General features: G+C 49.2%; 1 protein-coding gene across 1 annotated transcript; it reads left to right on the top strand.

Moving 5' to 3' along the window:
* The first annotated feature begins 441 nt into the window (after positions 1–441).
* On the top strand, positions 442–18899 carry LOC137904178 (protein unc-13 homolog A-like). The gene is made up of 42 exons (XM_068748320.1): positions 442–463; positions 3090–3119; positions 3329–3428; positions 4639–4756; positions 5350–5473; positions 5938–6008; positions 6151–6205; positions 6570–6599; positions 7037–7250; positions 7744–8766; positions 8834–8936; positions 9851–9894; positions 10285–10363; positions 10621–10626; positions 10712–10786; positions 10866–11085; positions 11573–11800; positions 11905–12046; positions 12124–12293; positions 12392–12507; positions 12632–12795; positions 12908–13061; positions 13374–13442; positions 13560–13649; positions 13831–13965; positions 14093–14220; positions 14334–14419; positions 14533–14659; positions 14748–14844; positions 15644–15787; positions 15941–16018; positions 16367–16444; positions 16523–16611; positions 16692–16835; positions 16920–17043; positions 17250–17306; positions 17394–17474; positions 17686–17833; positions 17921–17977; positions 18197–18283; positions 18365–18521; positions 18611–18899. Exons 1-42 carry the CDS (start codon positions 442–444, stop codon positions 18897–18899), a joined length of 5553 nt encoding a protein of 1850 aa, XP_068604421.1.
* Positions 18900–24271: the final 5372 nt, after the last annotated feature.

Below are 24271 nucleotides of genomic sequence, written 5' to 3'. Positions count from 1 at the left end.
GATGTTTCACTGTACTTGTACTCTAACATTCTATCTAATAAATATATTCTTCATCATCATCATCATCATCATCACCACACATCACACATCAGCCGTGACGTCAGGGCGGCGAGAGGGAGCTGTCCTCGTGCGGGGTGCTGATGCTGCTGCTGCTGAAACAAGATGGCTGCGCGCGCAGGAGGAGCGACGGAGGAGAGCTGAGGTACTGAAGCGGAGGAAGAGAAGAGGAGAGGAGAGAAGAGAAGCGGGGTGGGCTGCCAAAAGATCAACAGCTTCACGGGGGGAGCGCCTCTGAGATGACGCCGCTCTGCTGCGGGCGTCGTTCGGGATAAGATCAGGGCTCTTCTGCCCTTCACGTGACGGAGAGCCCAACGCAGGGACCCAACAAATCACGGAGCAGTCGGGCGAGGACAGCCGGGGACGCTCACGCCGCGACCGGAGATGTCCCTGCTGTGTGTCGGAGGTAAGGGAGGACATTTAAGGGGCAATTAAAAAACCCCAAAATGCTCCAAATGATTGGAGTTTTAACAGCGCCGGATGTCTGCTCGTGTTGGGGCTACTTTTACAGCCACAGTTTGGTTTAATCTCCGGTTTGACCTCAAAGAAAGACTCTTTGTGAATGAGTTCACCTGCCAGGTGAAGCTCGGTGGCTTTGATATGAGATCTCTATGTCTATAGACATCATCGGGCTCCAGAAGCGATTATCTGGAAGCGTTTATTCACATGGAGGAGGAGAAACTCTGCTTCATCCTGCGATCGGTGCTGATGCGGGTTCTTTCTGCGCGCGCCCGATTGTGTGTGTGCGCGCGCGCGTGTGTGTTTTTTTTTTTTTTCCATCCACTATGTTCATTCATGCGTAGGCGAGGACGAGGAAAAACCCCTGCCGCTGCCGCACCGGTTTCTGTGAAGCGATGCGTCACCACCTCCTCCTCCTCCTCCTCCTCCTCCCAGCAGACTTCCTGAACGCACCTGATGCTGATTCTGTTGCCTGTCAGTGCGATGAGTTGTCTAATGGGATTTGCTCTTACAGTAACACACGACTCCAGATCCACATCCCGGAATCAGCCCCCCCCCCCCCCCCCCCCCCCCGGTCCCGCACCCAGACGGGGTGTTTGACAGACAGAGGCTGAATCAGCATAAAATGTTTAAAACAGCTTTGCCAACACACTGACAGGAATGACTTTGGTGGCGATTGTGATCATCATCTATAGATCCATATTTTTTTTCTTTACTATTTTTTATCAATAAGTTGATCAATTGTTGGGCTGTATCATATTAGAAGATGGTACATTAACTTTTAACAATTAGAGTTGAAACACTTGACTTGAAAATGTAATCTAAACTAAGAATTCATCAGAAAGTATTTTGATACTGATTTATTTTTTCATTCACAAATTCATTATTTTCTTCTTGTTTGAGGATTTGTTGTCTTTGTGTTTGACAGTAGATTGGGGGGGGGGGGGGCATGTTTTTCTGACTGCTGACTGGATAAAACATACATTTTGAAGGTACTTATTTAATGCTTTTCCTGACATTGTTCGAGAGATAAATTCATGGAATATTTGTGTTTTTGGAAAAAATGATCAAAGGAGATGATTTGCCTGTTACTCATCACTGTTCAGGAGGAGGATTGAAATCTCCTTCGATATTTTATGGCCATTGTGAATCCTTGTCTCACCGGGTCCCTGCGCTGAGTCAGACCGACCCTGGAACGTTATTCATTCACTAACTCCGTCTGTGACTACGAGACTTGGCGCAGCGCCGTTTTTCCTGCCCCTTGTACATCATTCATGTACCTGACTGGAGCTATTTCTGGCCGTGCTTCGTGCCTCTTGAACAGGCGGCGTTTTATATTTGGAGCATCTGCAGACGAGGCAGAATTCAGACGGCTCCTCTTCCTTGCAGATATCTCACGTTCTTCTGTAACATCTGCGTCAGCAGGGGAATACCGCAGATCTGTGCGTATCCTTCGGAATAATGTCAGCCTCCCGTTTCGTATGGCTGCGTTCTCCCACCCTCCATTTTACATCCTGACCGTTCAACCTGAAGCCCTCGCTGGATTCCCTGCCAGCCTTGTTTTCTTGGCAATCCGCTTGGTTCCAATCAGTCAATCGTCCGTCCTGAATGGGGTTGCACAAAATGTACTCTTCGCTTTCACAGCAGATTTTCTGTGAATGAAAAAAAACAAACACATTTTAATCTTTATAATCCTGCAAGTCATTTAACGAGACGGTGATTTATAGTTATGTCTTTGACCTCGTTGTCTGTTCAACCTACGTTTCAACCAATTGATCTCATGTTATGAGCCTTTACAAGCTTATCGCGTGTGAGTTATGGCCACTTGTGTATACGGCAGGGTGTATGTGTGTGTTGTGGGGTCGTCCACTCTGCTTATACACACACAATAGTGACAAAATATTGTGTGTGTGTCCGGCGGATATTCCTGATTATAACTCAGCCTGTCCGAGAGATTTATGACTGTGTGGAATTATTAAACTTGAGCTTTCCTCCCTTGAAAATCCAATTCCTTTTTTATTGATCCTCCTCGTGCACTGATATATTTTCCAGGGCTGTTTTAGTGTTGACAGTAAAACACAATGAGGATCAGGCTCTTATGTGAACACAGCTGGGCTTCTTTCCTGTCTTCTCTACAGAGAAGACAGGAAAGAGTGCTTCCCTCACAGGTGATTGTGAGGGAAGCACTGTTTTCGAGCGTGTGTGTGTGTGTGTGTGTGTGTGCGTGCGCGCGCTGATGTAGCAGTATGCCCATTAAGCTTGCGTTCACTTGTATAAAACGAGCAGTGGGAAATGGAAACTAGAGAGGAACTCGCTGACTCAGGCCTGTCTTCCATTTTAATTTTGTAGCAGTTACAATGGCGGCTGGTTCCGGAGCGGATGATCCGTGGAGAATGTTGCCAAATAAGCAATGCATTGGTTTTCACAGCGTGTTTCTCGTGGGGGGGGGGGGATCCGGGTGCATCGCATATTGAGCGTGTTTTTTGCATGTCATCAATCAGAACAAGCGTGCATGTGGTGCACTCTGCTTCTGTGTGTGACTTTGTCCTTCTGTGTTTTTCCGTTTTCCACAGTGAAGAAAGCCAAGCTGGATGGACCCCAAGGTGAGACCTGGGATCCTGGGACTAGAAAGACTAGATCACATGGGTGGGGGTGACGCGGTGGGGCTCGTTGTTATGCGATAGCAATACTGAAGACGACCGGTTATCTCATGACAATTATCAGGAAGGAATCTTTCTCTCGCGTGAACTGTCTTCACCATTGTCTTGCGTTCTGTCTTCCATCTCTTTCTTCACGCCTTTCCTCCTAACAGAGAAGTTCAACACCTATGTAACTCTAAAAGTACAAAATGTGAAGAGCACCACCATCGCTGTGAGGGGCAGCCTCCCCAGCTGGGAGCAAGACTTCATGTTGTGAGTCCTTCTCCATCTTCAACTCTCTTCTCCCGCTGTACTCGCCGGCTCTCTCTTTTAATTTCATCCTTTCATCTGCTCTCCACTCCGGCTGCTCGAGTGCCTTCCTATCCACCTTCCTCCCTCTCCTCTTCTTCACTTCTCCATCCAGGGTGCCCTTCATCGCTGTGTTTTTCCACTTAGCCCTTCCTCTTCGTCGTCAGCCCTCTCTTCATGCCCCTCTCATCCTCTTCCTCATACATGGCCCCCTCCTCGCCCTTCTGCAACTTCTTCTAAATGCTGCTCCTTGATCTGCATCATCTCAGCCCCTCCTATTTCCCCATTCTCTACCTCACTTTCCTCCGTCTCTGCTCTGTAGCCGTATTTTAGCTTCTTCTGAGGTCTTGTTTCAACAAATACTTATGCCAATATGCATATATCATCTATTTATGCTAATACCCAAAGCTAATGCAGGGAGCTGTGGATCGGTATTGATAGTGTAGCACATTCGGGCAATGAATGAATCATTTAGCACGTGGGATGCAGCAGGATGGCTGACTGCGGAGTGCAGCTTTATGGCGCTCGGTACGGAGGAGGCGGGCGTTGCATCGGTGAAGCTGCGTCGTGCAATGTTTTGAGCTGCAGGGATTTGGCCTCACCCCCTCCTTCAGAGTGGCCTTAAATGATTCTGAGGGGTCGCAGGTCACTGCCATGAATCAAACAGACGTGCTTCTAAAGAGAAGTCGCCACCAAGATGGGAAATCCTCCTACTTCTTAATTCAAGTTTCCTATTCCTCCCTCCAGACATTAGCAGTAGAATTGCCTCCAGGCTCCTGTCATACTTCCTCCCCGTTTTAATCCCGTTTTAATCCATCCTTCTCTCTCTCGCTCTCTCTCTCTCTCTCTCTCTCTCTCTCTCTCTCCTTTCTGTAAATGTTGTGTTAGATTCTCCTCCACAGATGCGTTTACTCTCAATCTTGTCGTGTGTTTGCTGTTAAAAAGGGTTTTCACATATTTTACTAGCATCATTCAAACTCCTACTTGTAAAATCTAAACCTACTATTAAAATGCTAATCCGACAGAGGAGCGGTCCCTGTGAATGATATACTGCTCTGCTATTTGTGGCTTCACTGGCTGGTTAAAACAGATGCAGCAACACGTGACGCCACTTTACAGTCGATGCTGAGATGTTTTATTTTACTATTTCTTTCTTCTCTCTGTTTCTGTCCAGCGAGATTAACCGCCTGGACCTTGGTCTGACGGTAGAGGTGTGGAACAAAGGGTTAATCTGGGACACCATGGTGGGCACCGTGTGGATTCCCCTCCGCAGCATTCGGCAGTCCAATGAGGTTTGTCATTTAACCGCCGCCACCGCTTGAGACTCGTCTGCCATGCGCTTCAGCGACCAACTCGCCCGGGGTCTACTCGCCCGGGGTCAACTCGCCCGGGGTCAACTCGCCCGGGGTCTACTTGCCCGGGGTCTACTCGCCCGGGGTCTACTCGCCCGGGGTCAACTCGCCCGGGGTCAACTCGCCCGGGGGTCGACTGGACCAGGGGTCTACTCGCCCGGGGTCTACTTGCCCGGGGTCAACTCGCCCGGGGCCAACTCGCTCGGGGTCTACTCGCCCGGGGTCTACCCGCCCGGGGTCAACTCGCCCGGGGTCAACTCGCCCGGGGTTTACTTGCCCGGGGTCAACTCGCCCGGGGTCTACTCGCCCGGGTCTACTCGCCCGGGGTCAACTCGCCCGGGGTCAACTCGCCCGGGGTCTACTCGCCCGGGGTCAACTCGCCCGGGTCAACTCGCCCGGGGTCTACTCGCCCGGGGTCAACTCGCCCGGGGTCTACTGGCCCGGGGGTCTACTGGCCCGGGGTCTACTCGCCCGGGGTCAACTCGCCCGGGGTCTGTTTGTGGGTCGGCTGTGAAATGTCTTTCCCCCTGCAGGAGGGTCCGGGGGAGTGGCTCACACTGGACTCCCAGGTCATCATGACCGATAATGAGATCTGCGGCACCAAGGATCCCACCCTCCACCTGGCGCTGCTCGACACGCGTTTCGAACTGCCTCTTGGTGAGATATTAGCATTCACGTCAAAAAGCCGAAACGGGTCGGGGGGGGGGGGGTGATGATATAAAACAAGGAGGAAGATGACTTTAATAGATGATGTCGCTAAGTGTTTTTAAAGTAAATAGTGTCTCTCTGACTGATGATTTAACCCGACATACTTTCCTAAATGTATTTAAAGCTGCCAGGGTGTTTGGTTTGGAGTGTTTCCTTCTCGGTGCTCGAGCTTCCTCCTAATATTGATTAGGTGGCATTTTCATGCCATTTCCTTTCTTCCAGTCAATATTGTACGTCTGACTCCTCAGTTTGTGGATCTGACCTATTCATAGTGACGAGTTCACCGTTCAGTGTCGCTGACAAAGTATCTGCAGTCGTACAGACGCTCTTAAAACCAGATTAAAATCCTACCAAAGTATGTTTAAATTAAAGTGGTGCCTTTAATGTCTGCTTGTCTGGCTTGTTGTGTTCAGATATCCCTGAAGATGAAGCGCGATACTGGGCCAAGAAACTGGAGCAGCTCAACGCCATGAGGGACCAAGATGTAAGTTGTTAATCTGTTTGATTTTCACACCCCAGCAGGCCAGCGCGATTAGCTCGATGAGATCGCTCTCAGCTTTTCCATTATCTCCCCTTCTTCAATAAGCACTTGGCTTGTTTCGTTAATAGCAGATTTTTCCTTGCAGTATTCCTACCAGGAGGAGCCGGAGCGTCCTCTCCGTGTACCCGGCACCCAGTGCTGTAAGTGACCAAACCAGAAGGAGTGGTGTGATAATGAATGCGTTGAGATGTAATTAGATCGATGTAGCTGAGCACGAGCATTATGTGTGCAACAATACATGGTTAGAGGGGGGGGGGGGGGGTGGCTGCCCTGGAAAGGATCAATGGTGGTATCAGATTCTGTGGGATGAGCGCCTCCAGGACGCTGCTGCGCTTCGACTGCGGATCCTGCTGAGCCAGCAGTCTGCTGCAGGAGGGAACAGCGGCTTCTTCTTCTCTCTCTTTTCCACCGGCTGGAAATGTTGGGGGTGTTGCTAGCATTAATGCATGTTAACTATAATTCACAGTCGATGCTGACACCCTTGTGTCGTCGCTGTTGTTGCAGGTAACTGGAGTCTATGGGTAGATCAACAAAGTAAGTAAACACAGAGCATCGTGCATTTGTCCTGTTTAGTGCCTGTGGTCCATTAGCTTGAAACTGGAGCACACTTAAAGCTAAATATAAGTCATCTAAAGGGTTAGGTCGTCTAAATGCCTCTCTTCGTTCCTACCGCCTCGCATCATTTCCCTCTGGATGTTATTCTCTGATCTCTGGACACCACAGACAAAAAATGAAGCATATCTTTAGTGGAAAGGAATGGATTTCTGTTCCAGTGATGAGGCTGAGGAGGATGGGGGGGGGGGGGGGGGCATTATGTGCTTCGCGTATGGATGCACTCTTAATGACCTCTGCGTGGGTATATACAATGGTCCAGGAGTGGGAGGCTGTGACGTCGTCGACTAAAAGATTGGTTCAGCGCTGACTCATCTTATCTCTTTAATAACGTTTCTTTTTCTCTCGCCCGTGTGCAGATGAAGACCCAGACAGCGCCGTGGACGACAGGGACAGCGACTATCGCAGCGAAACCAGTAATAGCGTCCCCCCTCCCTTCTACAGCACATCCCAGCCCAACGCCTCGGTCCACCAGTATCCCATCAGCCACCAGCACGGCGGCTCCAGAAGCTTCTCGTACCCGTGCTCGGGCAACAACCACGACCTGGAGTACCACCATCAGAGGACCGTCAGGTGTGGGCCAGCTCCTTTGGAATTAGGAAGTGGTCAGCGTTAGGGGTTCGCCTGTGTTCTCTCCCTCTGCTCACAGCTCCCCTCACGTCTTCACTATCGCCCCCTCTACCCCGCCTTCCTCTCGGCGCCTCTGTTCTGTTTTTAATAACCCCATTCATCACAGAGTATAAATAAATGTTCCCCCCGTTTGTTGTATTTCTGGATTCTTTTCTTTTGTCAGCTTTCTGGAGGCCTCTCGCCTTTTCTGTTCCGCGCTTCTCGTATCTGGTTCTCTTGTATCCCCGGTGCTTTTCATCGGTTAGCCGCCAGCGTTATTCCTGGCGACCCCAAGATGAGCAGAAAGGTTTTTTGAGTCGGGCTGCCGAATAGAGTTTGCATACAGGAGACAAAGTAGTTGAACAAGTTCTACGAGCAGCTTCTCATGTGTACCCGGCAGAAAACGTGTGACATGCATCCATTAAATTCACTGTTGCTCTTCTCTCTCCGTCTCCAGTCCATCTGGGAGCTACGCCTCCTCTGCAGAGCTGAGCCGCTGCAGCAGTCAGCTGAGCGAGGAAGACTACGGTGGCGACTACGGAGAGCGAGACCCTTACGACGAGAACGACTCGTACCACTCCTGCCACTCGTCTGTCAGCCACAGCAAAGGCTCGCCAGACTGGGACCCGGACGAGACCCAGGGCGCGTACAGCGACGAGGGCGGCTACAGCAAAGATGGAGGAGAGGAGGTGGCCCTGTACGAGGGGGACGACGGAGGGCTGTATGATGGAGAAGAGGAGGGTCTCTATGAGGATGAGGAGATGATGTATGATGATGAGGAATTGTACAATTTAGAGGGAGCGCTGAGCGAGGACACGGAGCCGCCATTCGCCGGCACCCCGACGCCAACAGCCCCCGCATCGCTGGACGTAGCCGGCTCCAGACCTCCTCTAGAGAAGCAGCCCTCTACTCAACCTCCTCACCAAACCTCCAAGCAGTCTCATCCTCCTGGCGCTGCCCCCCCAGCACAGCCCCCCTCTGGTCAACCTACAGCGCACCCACCCAAGCAGCCGCAGCCCCAAGCAGCCCCATCTGCCACCTCCTTCTTCTCAATGGCCAAACCGCTAACGGCTGCGGTCACAGGCCTGGCTTCTTCTTTCCTGTCCTCTGTTCCGACCACCCAACCCGCCCATTCTCACCCTCCGCCCTCGGCCGCACCTCAGCAACACCAGTCTACCACAGCCAACGCTGTCCCTCCATCCCACCCAGCCACCATAGCCAACTCTCAGCCTCCTCCCGGGCAGCTTCAGACCCACCTCAACGGTCCAGCCACCACAAAGCCCGCTGCCCCTGAGAGCCGTGCTCTCCAGACGGAGGAAGAACCATGGCTAGAAGATGAAATGATGTTGGAGAAGGAGGCCAGGACGCCCCCGGGTCAGCCAGAGGAGAAACTCCCCGTGGAGAAGAAAGAGGATCCTGCTGAAGAGAGCAAGCCGCTGACGCAGGAGGAGGAGGAGGAGAAAGAGATGCCTGCTGAAAGGTAGGCAAACAAGACTCAAAGAGCAATAAAGTAATTTAAAAAACAACAAAACGACTTTCTTCCTTAGTCCTCCCGTCTTAGAGGAGCCCAAAGAGCCAGTAGACCCAGCAGTCAGAGCCAAAGAGAACTGGCTACGGCTCTACAACAAAGTCTTGGATCAGCTTCGGGAGGTAAGATCTACACTTTATCCCAACTCTGGGTTGAAATTCCAGTCCGGTCCTCCACAACACTCTGGCCCATCACCCAGAGCCTGGGGCCTGATTCAGCTCCACCCTGCACCTTAAAACACTTACTGGAGTTCAACAGATTGTAGAAGTGCCGACCAAATCTTTTAAATATGCATGTGTGGTGAATTATTTATGTGTTAAAACACGAGGGCATAAGCGGAAAGTTCTGGAGCTCTATTTTGCTGTTGCCTTCGGCTTGACTCCGTAAAGAAGACCTAAATGTGTTTCACAGAATTGCTTCTACTTTATTTCGGGGGGTGCAGCGCCACGCTCTTCCTTGATTTAATTGCACACATCACATTTTGCTTGATCACTTTTTCCACTTTACATGTTTTATTTACATATTATGTTGCTGTTCTTTATGTTTGAATTCAGTTGTGCTGAAGATTAATCACTTGCTTCAATGTTTATGTTGGTGTGTGTGTCGCGTCGCCTTATCGTTCATTTGGCTCCCTTCCGGGTTTTTTGTCCTTTTTTGTTTATTTGTTTGTTTGTTTGTGTGACCCACTTTGTTTTCTTTCCAGTTTTATGTCATTGCAATAGTGAAACTCACATGCACGTTGCTTGGCCACCATTGGAGCATGCTGACAGGTAGGTGCAACCCGATTGGTAGCTTGAAGGAACGACGGAAACATGCACCTCCATCCTGCTCATTCACCTGCAGCACAACTGTATTTATTACTTCATTTTCTTTTCCATCTCGGATTCTTCAACAATATTAGATTTAAAAAGCCACTGATTTGCAGTGTGACGCTCCTCTTTAAGCAGTTCCATTAGATAACTAGTGATGTTTGATTTCTGATCAACTTGCTTGTTTTCTTTTTTTTTTTGGGCCATTCCCCTTTCGTCTCTCTCAGGCTCGAGGAGAAACTTCCTGTTCGCTATGGTTCGGTAAAGGAGGGTGAGCGTCTGCACTCTCTTACATCGCACACGGTGCATTATTAGCAGAGCTAATGCAATGAGTCCAGAATTGAAATGATCCTCAGATCATTGAGAAAAACTGCCACCACCACTTTACTAAGTGCCCTCCTTTCAGCCGGGAATCCTCCGTTCTATTTCATTCTGATGCACGGCCTTACTCGGCTCATGGCGTTTTGCCAGCGAGTATCGAACAGCAGTGGGTTGCCCCGAATTTTTTTGGCAGGTCATTTGTAGATGAGGCAAACCTAAGAGTGGAACGGAGCCTGCTCATTGTTCCCAGGATTGTTTATTGAGGACATTGATAGAAGGTCATACCTACTAAACGTCACAGATGGTAACCTCGCCTGGACTGTTTGTTTCATTGATTCAGAATGGGAGGTGCGCTCTACAGCATTGACAGCATGCCTGACCTACGCAAGAGGAAGGCCATCCCGCTTGTCAGAGACCTGGTGAGAGACAAACACGGAACCACTTGCAAGAATAATATTCACGAACTGCTCATTATGGTTCATTATGACGAATGCTTTTCCTACCTTGTAAAAGCGGCACAGCACTATTTCACTTCGGGAATCCAAAGTGAATATACCCTGAAAGACCACGCGTGTTGATACCGGAGCGTTTCGCCTTCCACAGCTGTGTCACATGTCCTGAATCTCACGTGCTTTTGTCTATTTCCTCCTGTTTCATCACCGCCTGGATTCATTAGGCAATGGTGAGCACCTGTTTATCCCTTACAGAACTCTTGTTTGGCCATACCGAGGTAAAACTAAAACCTAAGCTTGTCTGTTTCCTCCTAGTCGCTGGTCCAGAACTCGCGTAAGGCCGGCATCACCTCCGCCATGGCCTCCACCACTCTGGGCAATGAGGAGCTGGTGAGTTGCCTCATTTCATCTCCGGATTCTCTGACCTGTAAATGTTGGCATCCTGCTTACATGAATCTCCTCCCTGCAGAAAAGTCACGTTTATAAGAAGACCCTGCAGGCTCTGATCTACCCCATCTCGTCCACTACTCCTCATAACTTCGAGGTGTGGACGGCCACCACCCCCACCTACTGTTACGAATGTGAGGGGCTGCTTTGGGGCATTGCCCGGCAAGGAATGCGTTGCTCTGAGTGCGGCGTGAAATGCCACGACAAGTGCCAGGATCTGCTCAACGCTGACTGTCTACAGAGTAAGAAGCGTTTTTCTAAACATCTAAAGCAGCTTTAGCTCCTCCTCTCCATCCTGCTGCTCCACTGACATCAAATCCTTCTTCTCTTGTAACTTGGCTCACAATGCGTTGTCGTCCCGTGCGACTGGCCGTTTCCATTCAGCTGCTGAAGCCGACTGATTTTGGAGTCAGCCTACTTATAATTCTCACCGGAATGTCTGAGAATATCTTTTAGTCTTTTGCATTTCAACGTCTTGATTTTCCGGACTAGCTCAGTAGAGAGGTGCGTTCACGTTCCAACACAATAATAGGAATGTTGGGGGTTCATTTGTTGCCAGAGAATGTCAAAAGACATTCAAAATGGATGTAATGCTATCCTAAACCCTTCAGATTTAATGATATCTAACTGAAAGAAGCAGCGATTAAATGCTAAAAGTCACCTTTAATATCTTTCGTATCATAAACTGTTCTTCCTACGCCCATTATAATTTCTATCTTTTCTCACCAGGAGCTGCTGAGAAGAGCTCCAAACACGGGGCGGAGGACCGAACCCAGAACATCATCATGGTCCTGAAGGACCGCATGAAGATCAGAGAGAGGAACAAACCAGAAATCTTTGAGCAAATCCAGGAAGTGTTTGGCCTTGACAAGACGACGCACAGCACGCAAATGAAGCAAATCAAGCAGAGCGTGCTGGATGGGACCTCCAAATGGTCAGCGAAGATCAGCATCACCGGTAATTGTTCTCTTTTTTTTTTGCTATTACAGAATGAAAAAGGTTTAAAGACAGATGTCCGGCTCTTTTAATAAACCCCTCCATGTCTGTTGTCTCTTCTTCAGTGGTTTGTGCTCAGGGCCTGCAGGCCAAAGACAAAACCGGCTCCAGCGACCCTTACGTCACCGTTCAGGTCGGCAAGACCAAGAAAAGGACAAAGACCATCTACGGCAACCTCAACCCCGTCTGGGAGGAAAACTTTCACTTGTAGGTGCAACGAAAAGCTTTTCTCTTAGGCAAATAAATCCTCTGTATCACTTTTCTTCTTCTTCACTTTCCTGCAGCGAATGCCACAACTCGTCCGACCGCATCAAAGTTCGCGTGTGGGACGAGGACGATGACATCAAGTCACGCGTGAAGCAGAGGTTCAAACGGGAGAGCGACGACTTCCTGGGCCAAACCATCATTGAAGTCCGGACTCTGAGCGGAGAGATGGATGTTTGGTATAACCTGGGTACGTAGAGATAAATGAGAGGAAGTCGCACGGCGATAACAGCAAGGGGCAGAATCCAGTCCGAATAAGGAGACATCCATCTTAATTTCCTTCGACAGATAAGAGAACCGATAAATCTGCTGTGTCGGGAGCCATCCGGATGCACATAAGTGTGGAGATCAAAGGGGAGGAGACGGTCGCTCCTTACCACGTCCAGTACACCTGCCTGCATGAGGTCAGTCCATGTGGGCGTCTCCCCGTTTCCCCTTTTATCTACCTGACTAGATGTTTGAAGCCGTTCCAAGGCTACTGATGAATACAATAATGGCCAAAGGAGTGAGACGCCTGTCCCTGTTCAGCATCTGTTCCAGTACACCACCGAGGAGCAGAACGGCGGCGTGGTGAAGATCCCTGATGCCAAAGGGGACGATGCCTGGAAGGTTTACTTTGAGGAGACGGCTCAGGAGATAGTGGACGAGTTTGCCATGAGATACGGAGTGGAGTCCATCTACCAGGCCATGACGTCAGTAAACCCGTCTGCGTTTAACTCGGTGAAATAAAAAAAAAAAGACCAGATCCCGTTTAGCTGCTCTAAATCGTCTCTTTGCTACTTCTGCCCCCCCCCCCCCCGCCAGCCACTTTGCCTGCTTGTCATCCAAGTACATGTGCCCTGGAGTGCCGGCTGTGATGAGCACCCTGCTGGCCAACATCAACGCTTACTACGCCCACACCACCCAGTCCTCCAACAATGTCTCTGCCTCAGACAGATTTGCAGCATCAAACTTCGGAGTGAGTCCCTGCTTAGAGGAGTCTGCCCGATGCGTTGTCCCATCTTCATGTGTGTGGCTTCACAACAAGCAAGCGTTACACTACGGTCTAATAAAATACGGCTCCTTAGAGATGTTGAGCTCTAATTTTTCCCTCTGGGGCCGGAGTTAAAAGTCACTTTACTGCGGTCCCGCCTGCTTCTCCAAAGGACCAATCAGCTGGGCGCCGTCTGCTCCAGCCTTGGGGCCGTGTACTCATGCTAACAAACATCTTTCAGCCGCGGTACGTCCCTGACTTTGTTTGTTCTCTTCTCGTGTCGTTTTTCTCTTGTAGAAGGAGCGGTTTGTCAAACTGCTGGATCAGCTGCACAACTCCCTGAGGATCGACCTGTCCATGTACCGGGTAATGAGCGTCTTGTTTGGATCTGGTCGCTGCTAACATTACCTTCCTCTATCCTACCACCGATGGATTGTAGAGAGACGTTTTGTGCTGCTTATGTTCCTGTGACTATGCCTCCAGAACAACTTCCCTGCCAGTAGTCCTGAACGACTGCAGGACCTGAAGTCCACTGTCGACCTCCTGACGAGCATCACATTCTTCAGGATGAAGGTACGGATGAGTGAAGGAAGTCACTTTTTCTACGTTTCTTTCTCGTAATAAACGCGGCTCCCAATTTCCGTGAAGGAGCCTGAGGCATAAACGTTAGTCAGTTAGCATTAGCCTATCCAAACTGAAGCTATTATCAAGGAGCTCTTTGGTGACGCAATGAAACGTTGTTTTTCTCTCTCAGGTCCAGGAGCTGCAAAGCCCCCCGAGGGCGAGCCAGGTGGTGAAGGACTGTGTAAAAGCTTGCCTCAACTCCACCTATGAGTACATTTTCAACAACTGCCACGACCTCTACAACAGGGAATATCAGACGGACCCTGTGAGTCTCCCTGGAATGCCGCATGTGTGCGTTTTGCAAAGGGTCTTTTCTCTGCAGTTCTGCTTCTGTGCTCTCGCTACAATCACAATCACTTAAGACGCGAACCACAATTCCTCTGTTCGTCCAGTCAAAGGCGGTTCCTCCAGACGAGCAGGGCCCCAGCATCAAAAACCTGGACTTCTGGTCCAAACTCATCACCCTCATCGTCTCCATCATAGAGGAGGACAAGAACTCATACACTCCTTGCCTGAACCAGTGAGTCCTGTAATAATATTACTGAGTTTGTCATGCGTGGAAAAAAGTGAATCTATGTCTGGTCTTTGAGTGTCATTGCTCGAGTTGTTTTCACCCTGATTACTGCCTCGCAGGTTTCCCCAAGAATTGAACGTGGGCAAGATCAGCGCTGAGGTCATGTGGAATATGTTTGCACAAGATATGAAATACGCCATGGAGGGTAGGTTTTTGTGTGTCATTTGGCGACGGGGTTAGGGTAGGGAATATTTTCGTATTGCAAGCCATGAATGGAATGAGACAGAGAGATCTTTACTCAACCTTTCTGATACCCAGAGCACGAGAAGAACCGCCTGTGCAAAAGCGCAGATTATATGAACCTGCACTTCAAGGTGAAGTGGCTGTATAACGAGTACTGCAAGGAGCTGCCCACCTTCCAGAAGCATGTGCCTGAGTATCCAGCGTAAGTACCTCATGAGCGACGGACGCGCCTCTCTTCCTACTATCCCCACTTGTGCTGACTCACGTTCTCGGTTGCGCCCTTTCTGCAGCTGGTTTGAACCATTTGTCATCATGTGGTTGGACGAGAATGAGGAAGTGTCCAGAGATTTTCTACACGGAGCCCTGGAGCGGGACAAAAAAGACGGGGTACCTTCTCATCTGCTTTTTTCTCAGTTAAATGTAGCATATTAGTGAGCTAATGGGTGTCGGTCGAGTTGGATATTTTCTTGGCCAAGAGGGGGAAATCTCTGTAATTAAAGTTTAAAACATGGTTTTACTTATTGTACGCGCAGGATAGCAACATAAATGAAGTGACAATCCCTCTGTTAAATACTACTTCAACCACATATTGTACATATGCAGCAAAACGCAAGTGTGTACTGGCCCTTTATATCGTAGCTCAGTGTTTCATAAGATGCAAAAACTTGGTAACCTGTAAAAAGTAAGTCAAACTATTCCCGATCAGTCATAAGAATTAAAATAAACATTGTTATTCAAGGTTAAATATCCACACAGCAACGGCTCAATGCAAAGCAGCCGAAGACTCTCCCTCCTTACACGACGGGAATGCTACGGGTCCAATTGTTGTTGCCTGGAGATGCTTCTGCTTCCCCGTGTCAGCAGGAACAGCGGTTCCCTCTCCCAGTCGCAAACATAATGGCAACCGCTAATGGCTTTGGCTGCTAACGAGGGCCCTGCTTCCCTTCACATCTCTGTAATTTGCCTCCATGGGCTCCCATCCAAACGCTTTCAGAGGAATCCCTTCACAAATCATCGGATTGCAGTCACATGCAGATAAAATAGGGCTCATCTTCCTCGTCTGTGCCCGAGTGGCCCCGCGGGGGATAACGCACCTCGCTTTAAATGTTTAGTCTCACCGCTGACACTTGAATCGCATCCTCGTCGTTTTTTTTTTACGCCTGTCCCATTCTCCTTCTCCCTCCAGTTCCAGGTCACATCGGAACACGCGCTGTTCTCCTGCTCCGTGGTGGACGTGTTCTCTCAGCTCAATCAGAGCTTTGAGATCATCCGCAAACTGGAATGTCCCGATCCTCAGATCGTTGGCAATTACATGAAGAGATTCGCCAAGGTGACCTTGACCTACTTTGACCTACTTTGACGGTACCGACGGTTTGGACAACTTCCCATTCGCTTGTACGGAAGCTGTGTCCAAGCCTTCGATTTGGTTCTGTGCGTTTCCTCACCGAAACTTTTCACTTCTTCTGCTGTTCCGTCCTCTTAGACCATCGGGAACGTCCTCCTGTCTTACGCTGACATCATCGCAAAGGACTTCCCAAATCATGTCAAGAAAGAGAAAGTGGTATGCGTTTATTTTTTTAAGTGCGGACGACAACATGGGAATGAGTTCCAGCGACGTAAGAAGCCGCGACCGACTTAAGAGTTTCATTTGCGCTCCTGGCAGTTTGGTGGACGCGCTCAGGACAATAAAAGCTGCACAGGCTGCAGTGTTTCACTCCCTAAGAGACCAGGAAACCTTCTAGATACGCAGTAATTACTGAAAACCTCATCCTCTTCATCACCAAGAGGGATTTCACTAAAGAAGTTCGGAGGACGAAGCTTGATTGATTACAATAAACTGCTGGGAGCAGGCGGGTGGAAAAAGGGGGAGCGAGACGTGTGTAATGGTTTCTCCTCTTTCTCCTTTCAGCCGTGCATCATCATCAATAACATCCAGCAGCTCAGAGTTCAACTGGAGAAGATGTTTGAGGCCATGGGGGGCAAAGGCGTGAGTGTGCAAAACCTTTCCTCACGTCTGCCGTCACAAAATGACTCCCGCGTTCATCGCGTTCTGTCTTCCCGTCAGCTTAACCTGGAGGCCAGCGATTTCCTCAAGGAGCTGCAGAACAAGCTGAACGGCGTCATGGACGACCTCAGCCGGATCTTTGCCGTCAGGTGAATAAATCCACGAGGTGCCTGCCGTGAAAGCCATTCCTCCGAGCTGGTCTCACGGCTTCCGTGCTCTTTTTCTGTAGTTTCCAGCCGCAGATCGAGGACAACGTGAGGCAAATGGGAGACATCCTAGCCCAGGTCAAAGGTCAGACAGTTCCAGCCAACGGCAGCGTGGTCCAGGAGGCCGACAACGTCCTGCAGCCCATCATGGACTTCCTGGACAGCAAGTAAGGGAAAACCGAGAGTCGACTCTCTGTAGATCTTTCATGTGGGATCTTTGGCGTTCAGAGATTTTGCTTTTTATGTTTCAGCCTTTCGCTCTTCGCTAAGATCTGCGAGAAGACGGTCCTGAAGAGAGTCCTGAAGGAGCTCTGGAAGCTAGTAATGAACACGATGGAAAAAACCATCGTGCTTCCGGCGCTTACCGACCAGACGGTACGACATCAAAGGCAGAAATGACGTTTCTTCTTTGTTTGCTTCATTGCTTTTCTTTGTCGGTCTCAACCCTCTCTAATCCAAGATGAAGCTTGTTCTCTGTGAATGTTCTTTGAGAACTCATTCGCCAGCCGTCCGTCCTCACCCGAATCGTCTTCATCACGTCTTCATCACGCCTCTCAGACATGCTTCTCTCTCCGTCACAGGGCACTCAGATGATCTTCAACGCCGCCAAGGAGCTGGGTCAGCTGTCCAAGCTCAAGGTGATGGAAGCAGAAAGCAACAGCAATGAGACGACGCTCTCTTAGCTGCAGCTCGGCCTCAGACTGACTCCTCTGTTTCTCCTGCAGGAGCACATGGGGCGGGAGGAGGCCAAAGCGTTGACTCCCAAACAGTGTGCAGTAATCGAGCTGGCGCTGGACACTATTAAGGTGCAGAGCAGCCCCCAGGGAAGCAGTTGTTTCTTATCGTTTCAGGACATTTAGGTTTGGGCTGTGCTTGCCTGACGCTAAAATGCTAAAAAAGACACGCAGGAAGCTTTTCTTTAAGACACCCGCCACCCTTTGTCCGTCTCTCCTCCTTCTTGCCGGGTGTTCGTTTGCGTCCGGTTAGCATGTCTGACGTCGCGTCTTGCTCACGCAGCAATATTTCCACGCTGGAGGCGTCGGATTGAAGAAAACGTTCTTGGAAAAGAGTCCGGACCTGCAGTCGCTGCGCTACGCCTTGTCCCTCTACACCCAGGCCACGGACAAACTGATCAGGAAGTTCGTCCTCTCGCAGAGCGCTCAAGGTACGTCCAGCTTCAGTTTAACGGCCGCAGACGGACTTTAGAAAGTGTGATCGGTAACCGTTTGCTGTTCTTCTGTGTCCTTCTCAGTCCACGGAGGGCGGGGGCTCCGGTACACGGCAAGCGAGGACACTCCCCCAGAGAAACGTAGGTGCCAGCCGGGTGGCGTTAATCGTCCACGTCCCCGCAGAGCGGCTTGTAGTTTCTTTTGAGCAGCGATAGCAAAACAGGATCCCTGTTTGTACGTCTGTCCTCTGTCTTTAAATGCAAATGTAAATTTAGCTCATTGTGGACAGCAAAGGTTGCGTCCACGTGAGACAAATGGCCACGCAAGCAACCAACGCTTACTGAGAGTGTCCTTTGCAGCCTCCGGAGTGGACGCAGTTGGCGAGGTGGTCATGTGTGTGGACATCTTACCCCAGCCTAATGGCGAACACAAGATAAACGTGAAAGGTGAGACAGCAGATCCCCTACCCCAGCTGTCCCTCTGTCGTTGTCGTCCACGCTTTAACGCGACTCGCTTTCGCCCCCCAGTGGTGGCGGCTAACGATCTGAAATGGAAAGCGCAGGGCTTCAGGCCCTTTGTGGAAGTCTACATCATCGGCCCCCACCTCAGCGACAAGAAGAGGAAGTTTGCCACCAAGTCTAAGAACAACAGCTGGTCCCCGAAGTTCAGCGAAAGCTTCCAGTAGTGAGTGTCCCCCCGAGTGTCCCGGTTCCGGTCCCGGTCCTTTCGGCATGTTGAAGGCAACTCAACCTTTGCTGTCCCGCCTCTTTCAGCTCCCTGGGCACAGAGGTTGGTCCGGAAAGCTACGAGCTGCAGGTGTGTGTGAAGGACTACTGCTTCGCCAGGGAGGACCGCACGGTGGGCGTGGCCGTCCTGCAGGTGAAGGACGTCGCCAGCAAGGGCAGCGTCACCTGCTGGCTGCCGCTGGGTCGCCGCGTCCACATGGACGAGACGGGCCTGACGGTGCTGCGCATCCTCTCCCAGCGCAACAACGACGACGTGGCCAAAGAGTTCGTGAAGCTCAAGTCGGACCAGCGCTCAGCGGAGGAAGGCCGCAGCTGAGGGGGGGGGGACGACACACACCCCAGAGACACAGGCATTGTGTTATACACATTTAATACACACATCTACATAAAAAAAAAAAGGTGCACTACACGAGCACACGTGAAACGCTCTGTTGTGCATAAATCTGCATACATTATGCAACATTAACATTGACTGGGATCAATGCCGACGTGGAGGACGAGGTTTCATTTTGAGTATTTCAGCAGCTCCGTCTCGGTTTTAGGGTTTTTTCCTACGACGCATCTCACCTTTTATACGCTGTACACGCGCTATGATGCAGAACGACAACACAACGGGCACTTTTTGCACTTTTGCTTCTCTGTGCTTTCAGGAGAGTCGTCCTCGCCTTGCTGTGCTCTGTCTGTCTGTCCGCCGGTCTGTCCGCTTGCCTGCCTGATTGCGTGACGTATCTCCCCTGCACCCACCGTGGGCGTGGCTTGTTGTCTAAGTTGGAATTGAGGTACAGATGGTGGGTGACATCACAGCCAGTCTGTCCCGTAGCGTGCTAACGTCCTGCATGTCGCCCCCACAAACACTGCGACCCTGCTGTAGCCGTGAAAGATGGCTGCCCCCCCCCCCACCACCCACCCACAGTTGACCCTTGTACAATAAGGTGTGTGGGACACACACACACACACACACACCAAGTCTGACGGGAGCGTTGTTGCTGTTTTTTTTTCTTTCATTTTTCCTGTTTCAAATCACAACAAATGGAGCAATACCACAGTGTATAACCCCCCCCCCCCCACATCACATCCTAAAAGGGCTTACAGAATCAGTGGTCTGGAATGTCCGTCGACCCCCCCCCCCCCCATGTGGCCATAGCTCCCCCACGCACCCTGGACCCTCTTTAAAGGCAATAGAGGTTTGAGTTCTTATGAAGAACAAAACCCTTTTGTGAAGACTGCTGTGTCTTCTCTGCATGTGTGTGTGTGTGTGTGTGTGCGTGTGTGTGCGTGCGTGTGTGTGATTGTCACTCCTGCAAAATGGGCTCTGAGATTGTGAGCAATACAAATGTATGCGCTGTCGATACAACTGCAATATCCAAATTTAAGGAACGGGACGTTTCTTTTGTTACATTTTTGCGTGTAAATCAGAATCTTTGTTGTTCCTCGAGGAGGTGTGTACCCCCCCCCCCCCCCCTTCCCCATATTGTGTTTTGCCTTTAAAGGGACCAAACTTGAGCAAAAGAGAAAAATAAAGCCATCGGAGTCACCGCCAAGCATTTAAATCATGTTGTAGAGGATAAATGAAGACGAGGCTCGTCGCGTGGTCTGTTCCTGAAACTTTACGCCACACTTTGCTGGATTCTACCAAAAACAAAGCCTCACAATGTTATTTACCATTAAAATCCACAACTTGGACTAGGTTTGTAGTCCTACCTTTAAATTTCACCTGAGTTCAGTCATGCTTTTAACACACACAGTGCAGTTTCATCGTTTGTGTGTAAATATTTCCGGGGCTCAGGTTGTAATGGAACCGACATTAAGGCATCGCCTGAAATGGAGCTGCTTCATCTCTGTTCACACACACACACACACACACAACCTCTGCTCAAGCACAAGTCACGCGTAAGATGACACACGCATGCACACCGACACACCTCTATGGAAACCATTGCATGATGGGAAACCTGATTGTGCCAGCACACGTCTCTGATGTCCCCCCCCTTTAGTTTTTTTCTTTTGATGTCCTGTATTGATAAATCATTGTTTTTTAAAGAGGCGTGTGAAGACGTAATCTGTAACTACGAATGTAGAACTCGCATGAGAGAATTATTTTCTACTGAGGATGTTTCTAATTTGTTTCCTATCATTATTGATCAGTCTTCAATAAGGATGAAGAGGAACCGGAATGCAGCCCGATTCTGATCTGCTTCCTATTAAAAGGACGTGTCACAATCTCAATGCCTGATTGGTTTTCATGACTCAGTCTGATTTACACTTATCAGTATAATATGAAAACAGCAGCTTGTGTGAAAATAAAAGGAACGTTCTAATTTCTTTACTGAGTTTAAGCAGATTTCATTCTCACGAGAATGACCTTATGCTTCACTGAGTCTGTTCTGTGGATTGACCTGTGACCTCTGTGGAGAGGGAGGACCCACTGCCACTACCATTCACACATATTAGATTTTAGAGATCCAGAACTGGCTTTAAAAAAACCTCTATGGTTTAAGAGACTCAATCCTTTATTTGTAACAATTTCAGCAACAATTAAAGTTAAATCCACGGTTGTTTTTTGCACGAGCTGCATCTTTGCTGCCACCTGAGGGTGAAGATGTAGATTTGAGCCTGCAGAAAATACCCAAGACCAGAAATAAAGACGCGACGCAAGTAATTCTTTTACAGTAAAAAAATGAAACCAAAAACAAGACTTTATTAAAGAAGCATAAAAAATAAAACTCTTGATACATTTCTCATAACCGTCAAGTCAGCACAAATTATATGATTATACAATTTTTCCCGGCTCACGGTTAAAAGGTTCATAAACTTTCAAATAAAATATATTTCAATTTTAAAATTTCTTCAATAATTTTTCTCATTTTGTTATAAATTGCCTATATGTAGTACACGGGAAATAAAGAAAAATAAAAAATGGAAAATAAAAATTTGAAGTAATAAAAAAAGGGTCACATTATTGTCTGGGATATTTAGGTAAGCAAATAAATTGTAAAAAATAAAGTGTAAAAAGTTTTTTTTTTCAATCTTAAAAATTAGCTAATGCCAGGTGGCTTAAAGACATGCAGATGGTTAACTTACAAATAATGATAAAAGTTCTTTAGAAACTACATTTATAGTCAATTAAGTCATTTTGCTTTTCAAAATAAGTTCCCAATGATTGTATTCAGGGTATATACACACACACACAAACACACGCGCACACAGGTCAGGCCTGAAACCTAGTTTGTGGACTTTAACATTTTGGTTCTGCATACAAAGAGAATTAAAGAAAAAAAAAAATAGGAGAGCTGAGGCTATAGGGGTTTCTGCCCCCCGCCTCTCTGGCGTGGCTCTCTTTGCATCCCCCCCCTCCGACTCTAATCACAAAGAAAGGTCAGAGGTCAGTGACTAGCATGCCTCAGGAAACCCTGTTTTCAAACCCTAAAGAAGGAAATGGGGGGGGGGGGGGGGGGGATCATTTTCGCTAAGAAAAATAAAAATCGGCTGTCGATCTGAAAACATTTGTACCTTAACAATTAAACTACTGTACAATAAATCCCAACATTCTCATTGGCCAGAAGCATCCCCAGTGCAGCGTTCGGGATTTACATTTAATCCATCTGGCAAATACGACATTTTATTTCTGTAACACGTTCGAAGAAAAGACTCCCAGCAGTCATGGCTGATCCGTTCCTTTAGACACGCCCTGCGCCTGCTCCGAGTGTCGGACGAGTACGAGACGCTTCGACATTGGGACCCAACACGGAGGCGGAGGAGGAGGTGGGGAATGGGTGCATGGTTGTCATGGCGCCCCACATGGAGCCCTGTCACTGGGTTCGTTCTTCATCACATATCAGTACAGTGTTGCACCGAAGCACCATGGGAAAAAGACTCGCCGTTCGGCTTCTGGGCCAGGTTTTTTTTTTCTTCCCGCCGACCCGTGAACGTTAAGATTTAGAGCGCCGCCGAGCCAAACCGGGACAGGAGCCTGTTGGATTCCTCCGGTCGGCCCGGTTAGCGCAAACAGTCAGACAGCAAATAAGTTCAACTTGAAACTGTCTGGAGCACCAAAGCAACTGTTCATTCACTCAAGTAGCGACTTCTCCGTAAAAGTATACAATCTGCTTTCTACACCCGGGGAAGGATACACAGCGCCCTGCACCCCCCCTCCCTCCCCCCCCCCCAAAAAAAAGAGGATCCGATTGTAACGACTGCAGGGACGCTAAAAGGAATCAAACGAAATGGAAACAACAAGAGAAACTTGTTCTGAACACGAGCGAGTGTCTGGAAGCCCTGGATGACCTAGCTACTAGCTGCCATAAAGGATAAGTAGACCCCCCCCCCCCCCCCCCCCCACTATGAGCCTGAAAATACGATCGTTGTCTGTGCAGTCAGAGGAAGCCCTTTGAGAATCAGAATTTTGTGGCGTCCTTCTACTTCGGTCATCATGGCTTGTCTCATTCTATGAGCTGATTCCACACACGTTTCACGAGGGGCCCCGTCAATGGCGCTCGTAATACGCAATTAACACTAGAGGAGGAAGAACAAACAAAATCTAAAGACACGGATACAAAACCGGTTCAGACCGCCTCACTGGTAGAAAACCTGGGACAAAAGTGAGCGCGCTGGACAGGAGGACAGGAGGACAGGACAGCGAGTCGTCCGCGTGCCAAACAGCGTTGAGGTGGAAGACAAAAAAACGACCAGAAACAAAACGGAGCTGATCCTCCGGTTCCTCCGAGGGCCGGGAGTCACGCCCCTCGTTATCGTTTCATGTGCGAAGGAGCAGACGAGCTTTCCTTAGACCGACTGGACAAAACATTCCTGTCAGAAAGTCCCCCCCCCCCCCTCCCCCCCCCAAACTCGCAATCGACAATCAAGAGTCAAAGAACTAGCAGAGAAGGCTGAATGAAGGGAACTGAGCGTAACAGATGACAGGATGGGGGGGGGGCGTGTCCGAATCACACAGGACAGCGGAGTGACGGGGCAGCAACGGGAGTGGACGTTACACACACACACACACACACACACATTCATCTTTTCTGATTTTGATCTGGAATTAAACTATTAATAGGATTTATTTGGCAAAACTGATGGCAAATTTGTGTGTGGCAACAAAGACACGACGAATCCATCCTTTATGGGTCGGTCCGTTTACATGACGACCCTTTAATAAAACAAATAAAACAAATAAAAGCCCCGAGCGCACAGAAAAATAGCAGCCCCCGCCGCTTTATGTAACAAAGAGCACGAATGAGAGCAGACGAGGAGAAACGAGGGATTTGATCCAACAGTTCCGTCAAGAATGCTAAAACAAGGAGTAGAAAAGTAGCAGGCCTCGTTGAAAAATATCTGTCAAGTACAAAAAGCGTGAAAAGGAAAGGCTGAGAGAGAAAGCAGAATGAATGCGTGTTGAGACGGAGACGCGGGACACAGGACGCGGGACGAGCCGGGTCCAAATGAAGGCCTGAAGAGAGATAGACACTAAGTTTCCTTCCACAAGTCTGCAGACGAGTTCCGTTTCGCTTCACTCCCAAACAAGTCGTCATTATTATTATTATTATTATTATTATTCACCGTCCTTAATGCGTCTCTATTAATGCGGTTTTTAATGGTCCATCCTGTGTGAAGATTATTAGTGTGACTCCTTCCATCGACCCCCCCCCCCCCCCCCCCCGCCCCGTTATCGACCCCCCCGCCGGGGCA

Source organism: Brachionichthys hirsutus, chromosome 15 (assembly GCF_040956055.1).
Source record: "Brachionichthys hirsutus isolate HB-005 chromosome 15, CSIRO-AGI_Bhir_v1, whole genome shotgun sequence".
NCBI lineage: Eukaryota > Metazoa > Chordata > Actinopteri > Lophiiformes > Brachionichthyidae > Brachionichthys > Brachionichthys hirsutus.
The sequence above is the reverse complement of the archived record's forward strand: the minus strand, read 5'-3'. Positions and strand labels throughout refer to the sequence as shown.

Bases quoted from the DNA above. Each gene is read 5' to 3' on its own strand.
- LOC137904178 (XM_068748320.1), top strand. From the start codon at position 442: ATGTCCCTGCTGTGTGTCGGAG. The intron at 8,937-9,850 runs GTAAGATCTACA...CGTCTCTCTCAG, and splicing joins TCTTGGATCAGCTTCGGGAG to GCTCGAGGAGAAACTTCCTG. The intron at 16,612-16,691 runs GTGAATAAATCC...CTTTTTCTGTAG, and splicing joins AGCCGGATCTTTGCCGTCAG to TTTCCAGCCGCAGATCGAGG.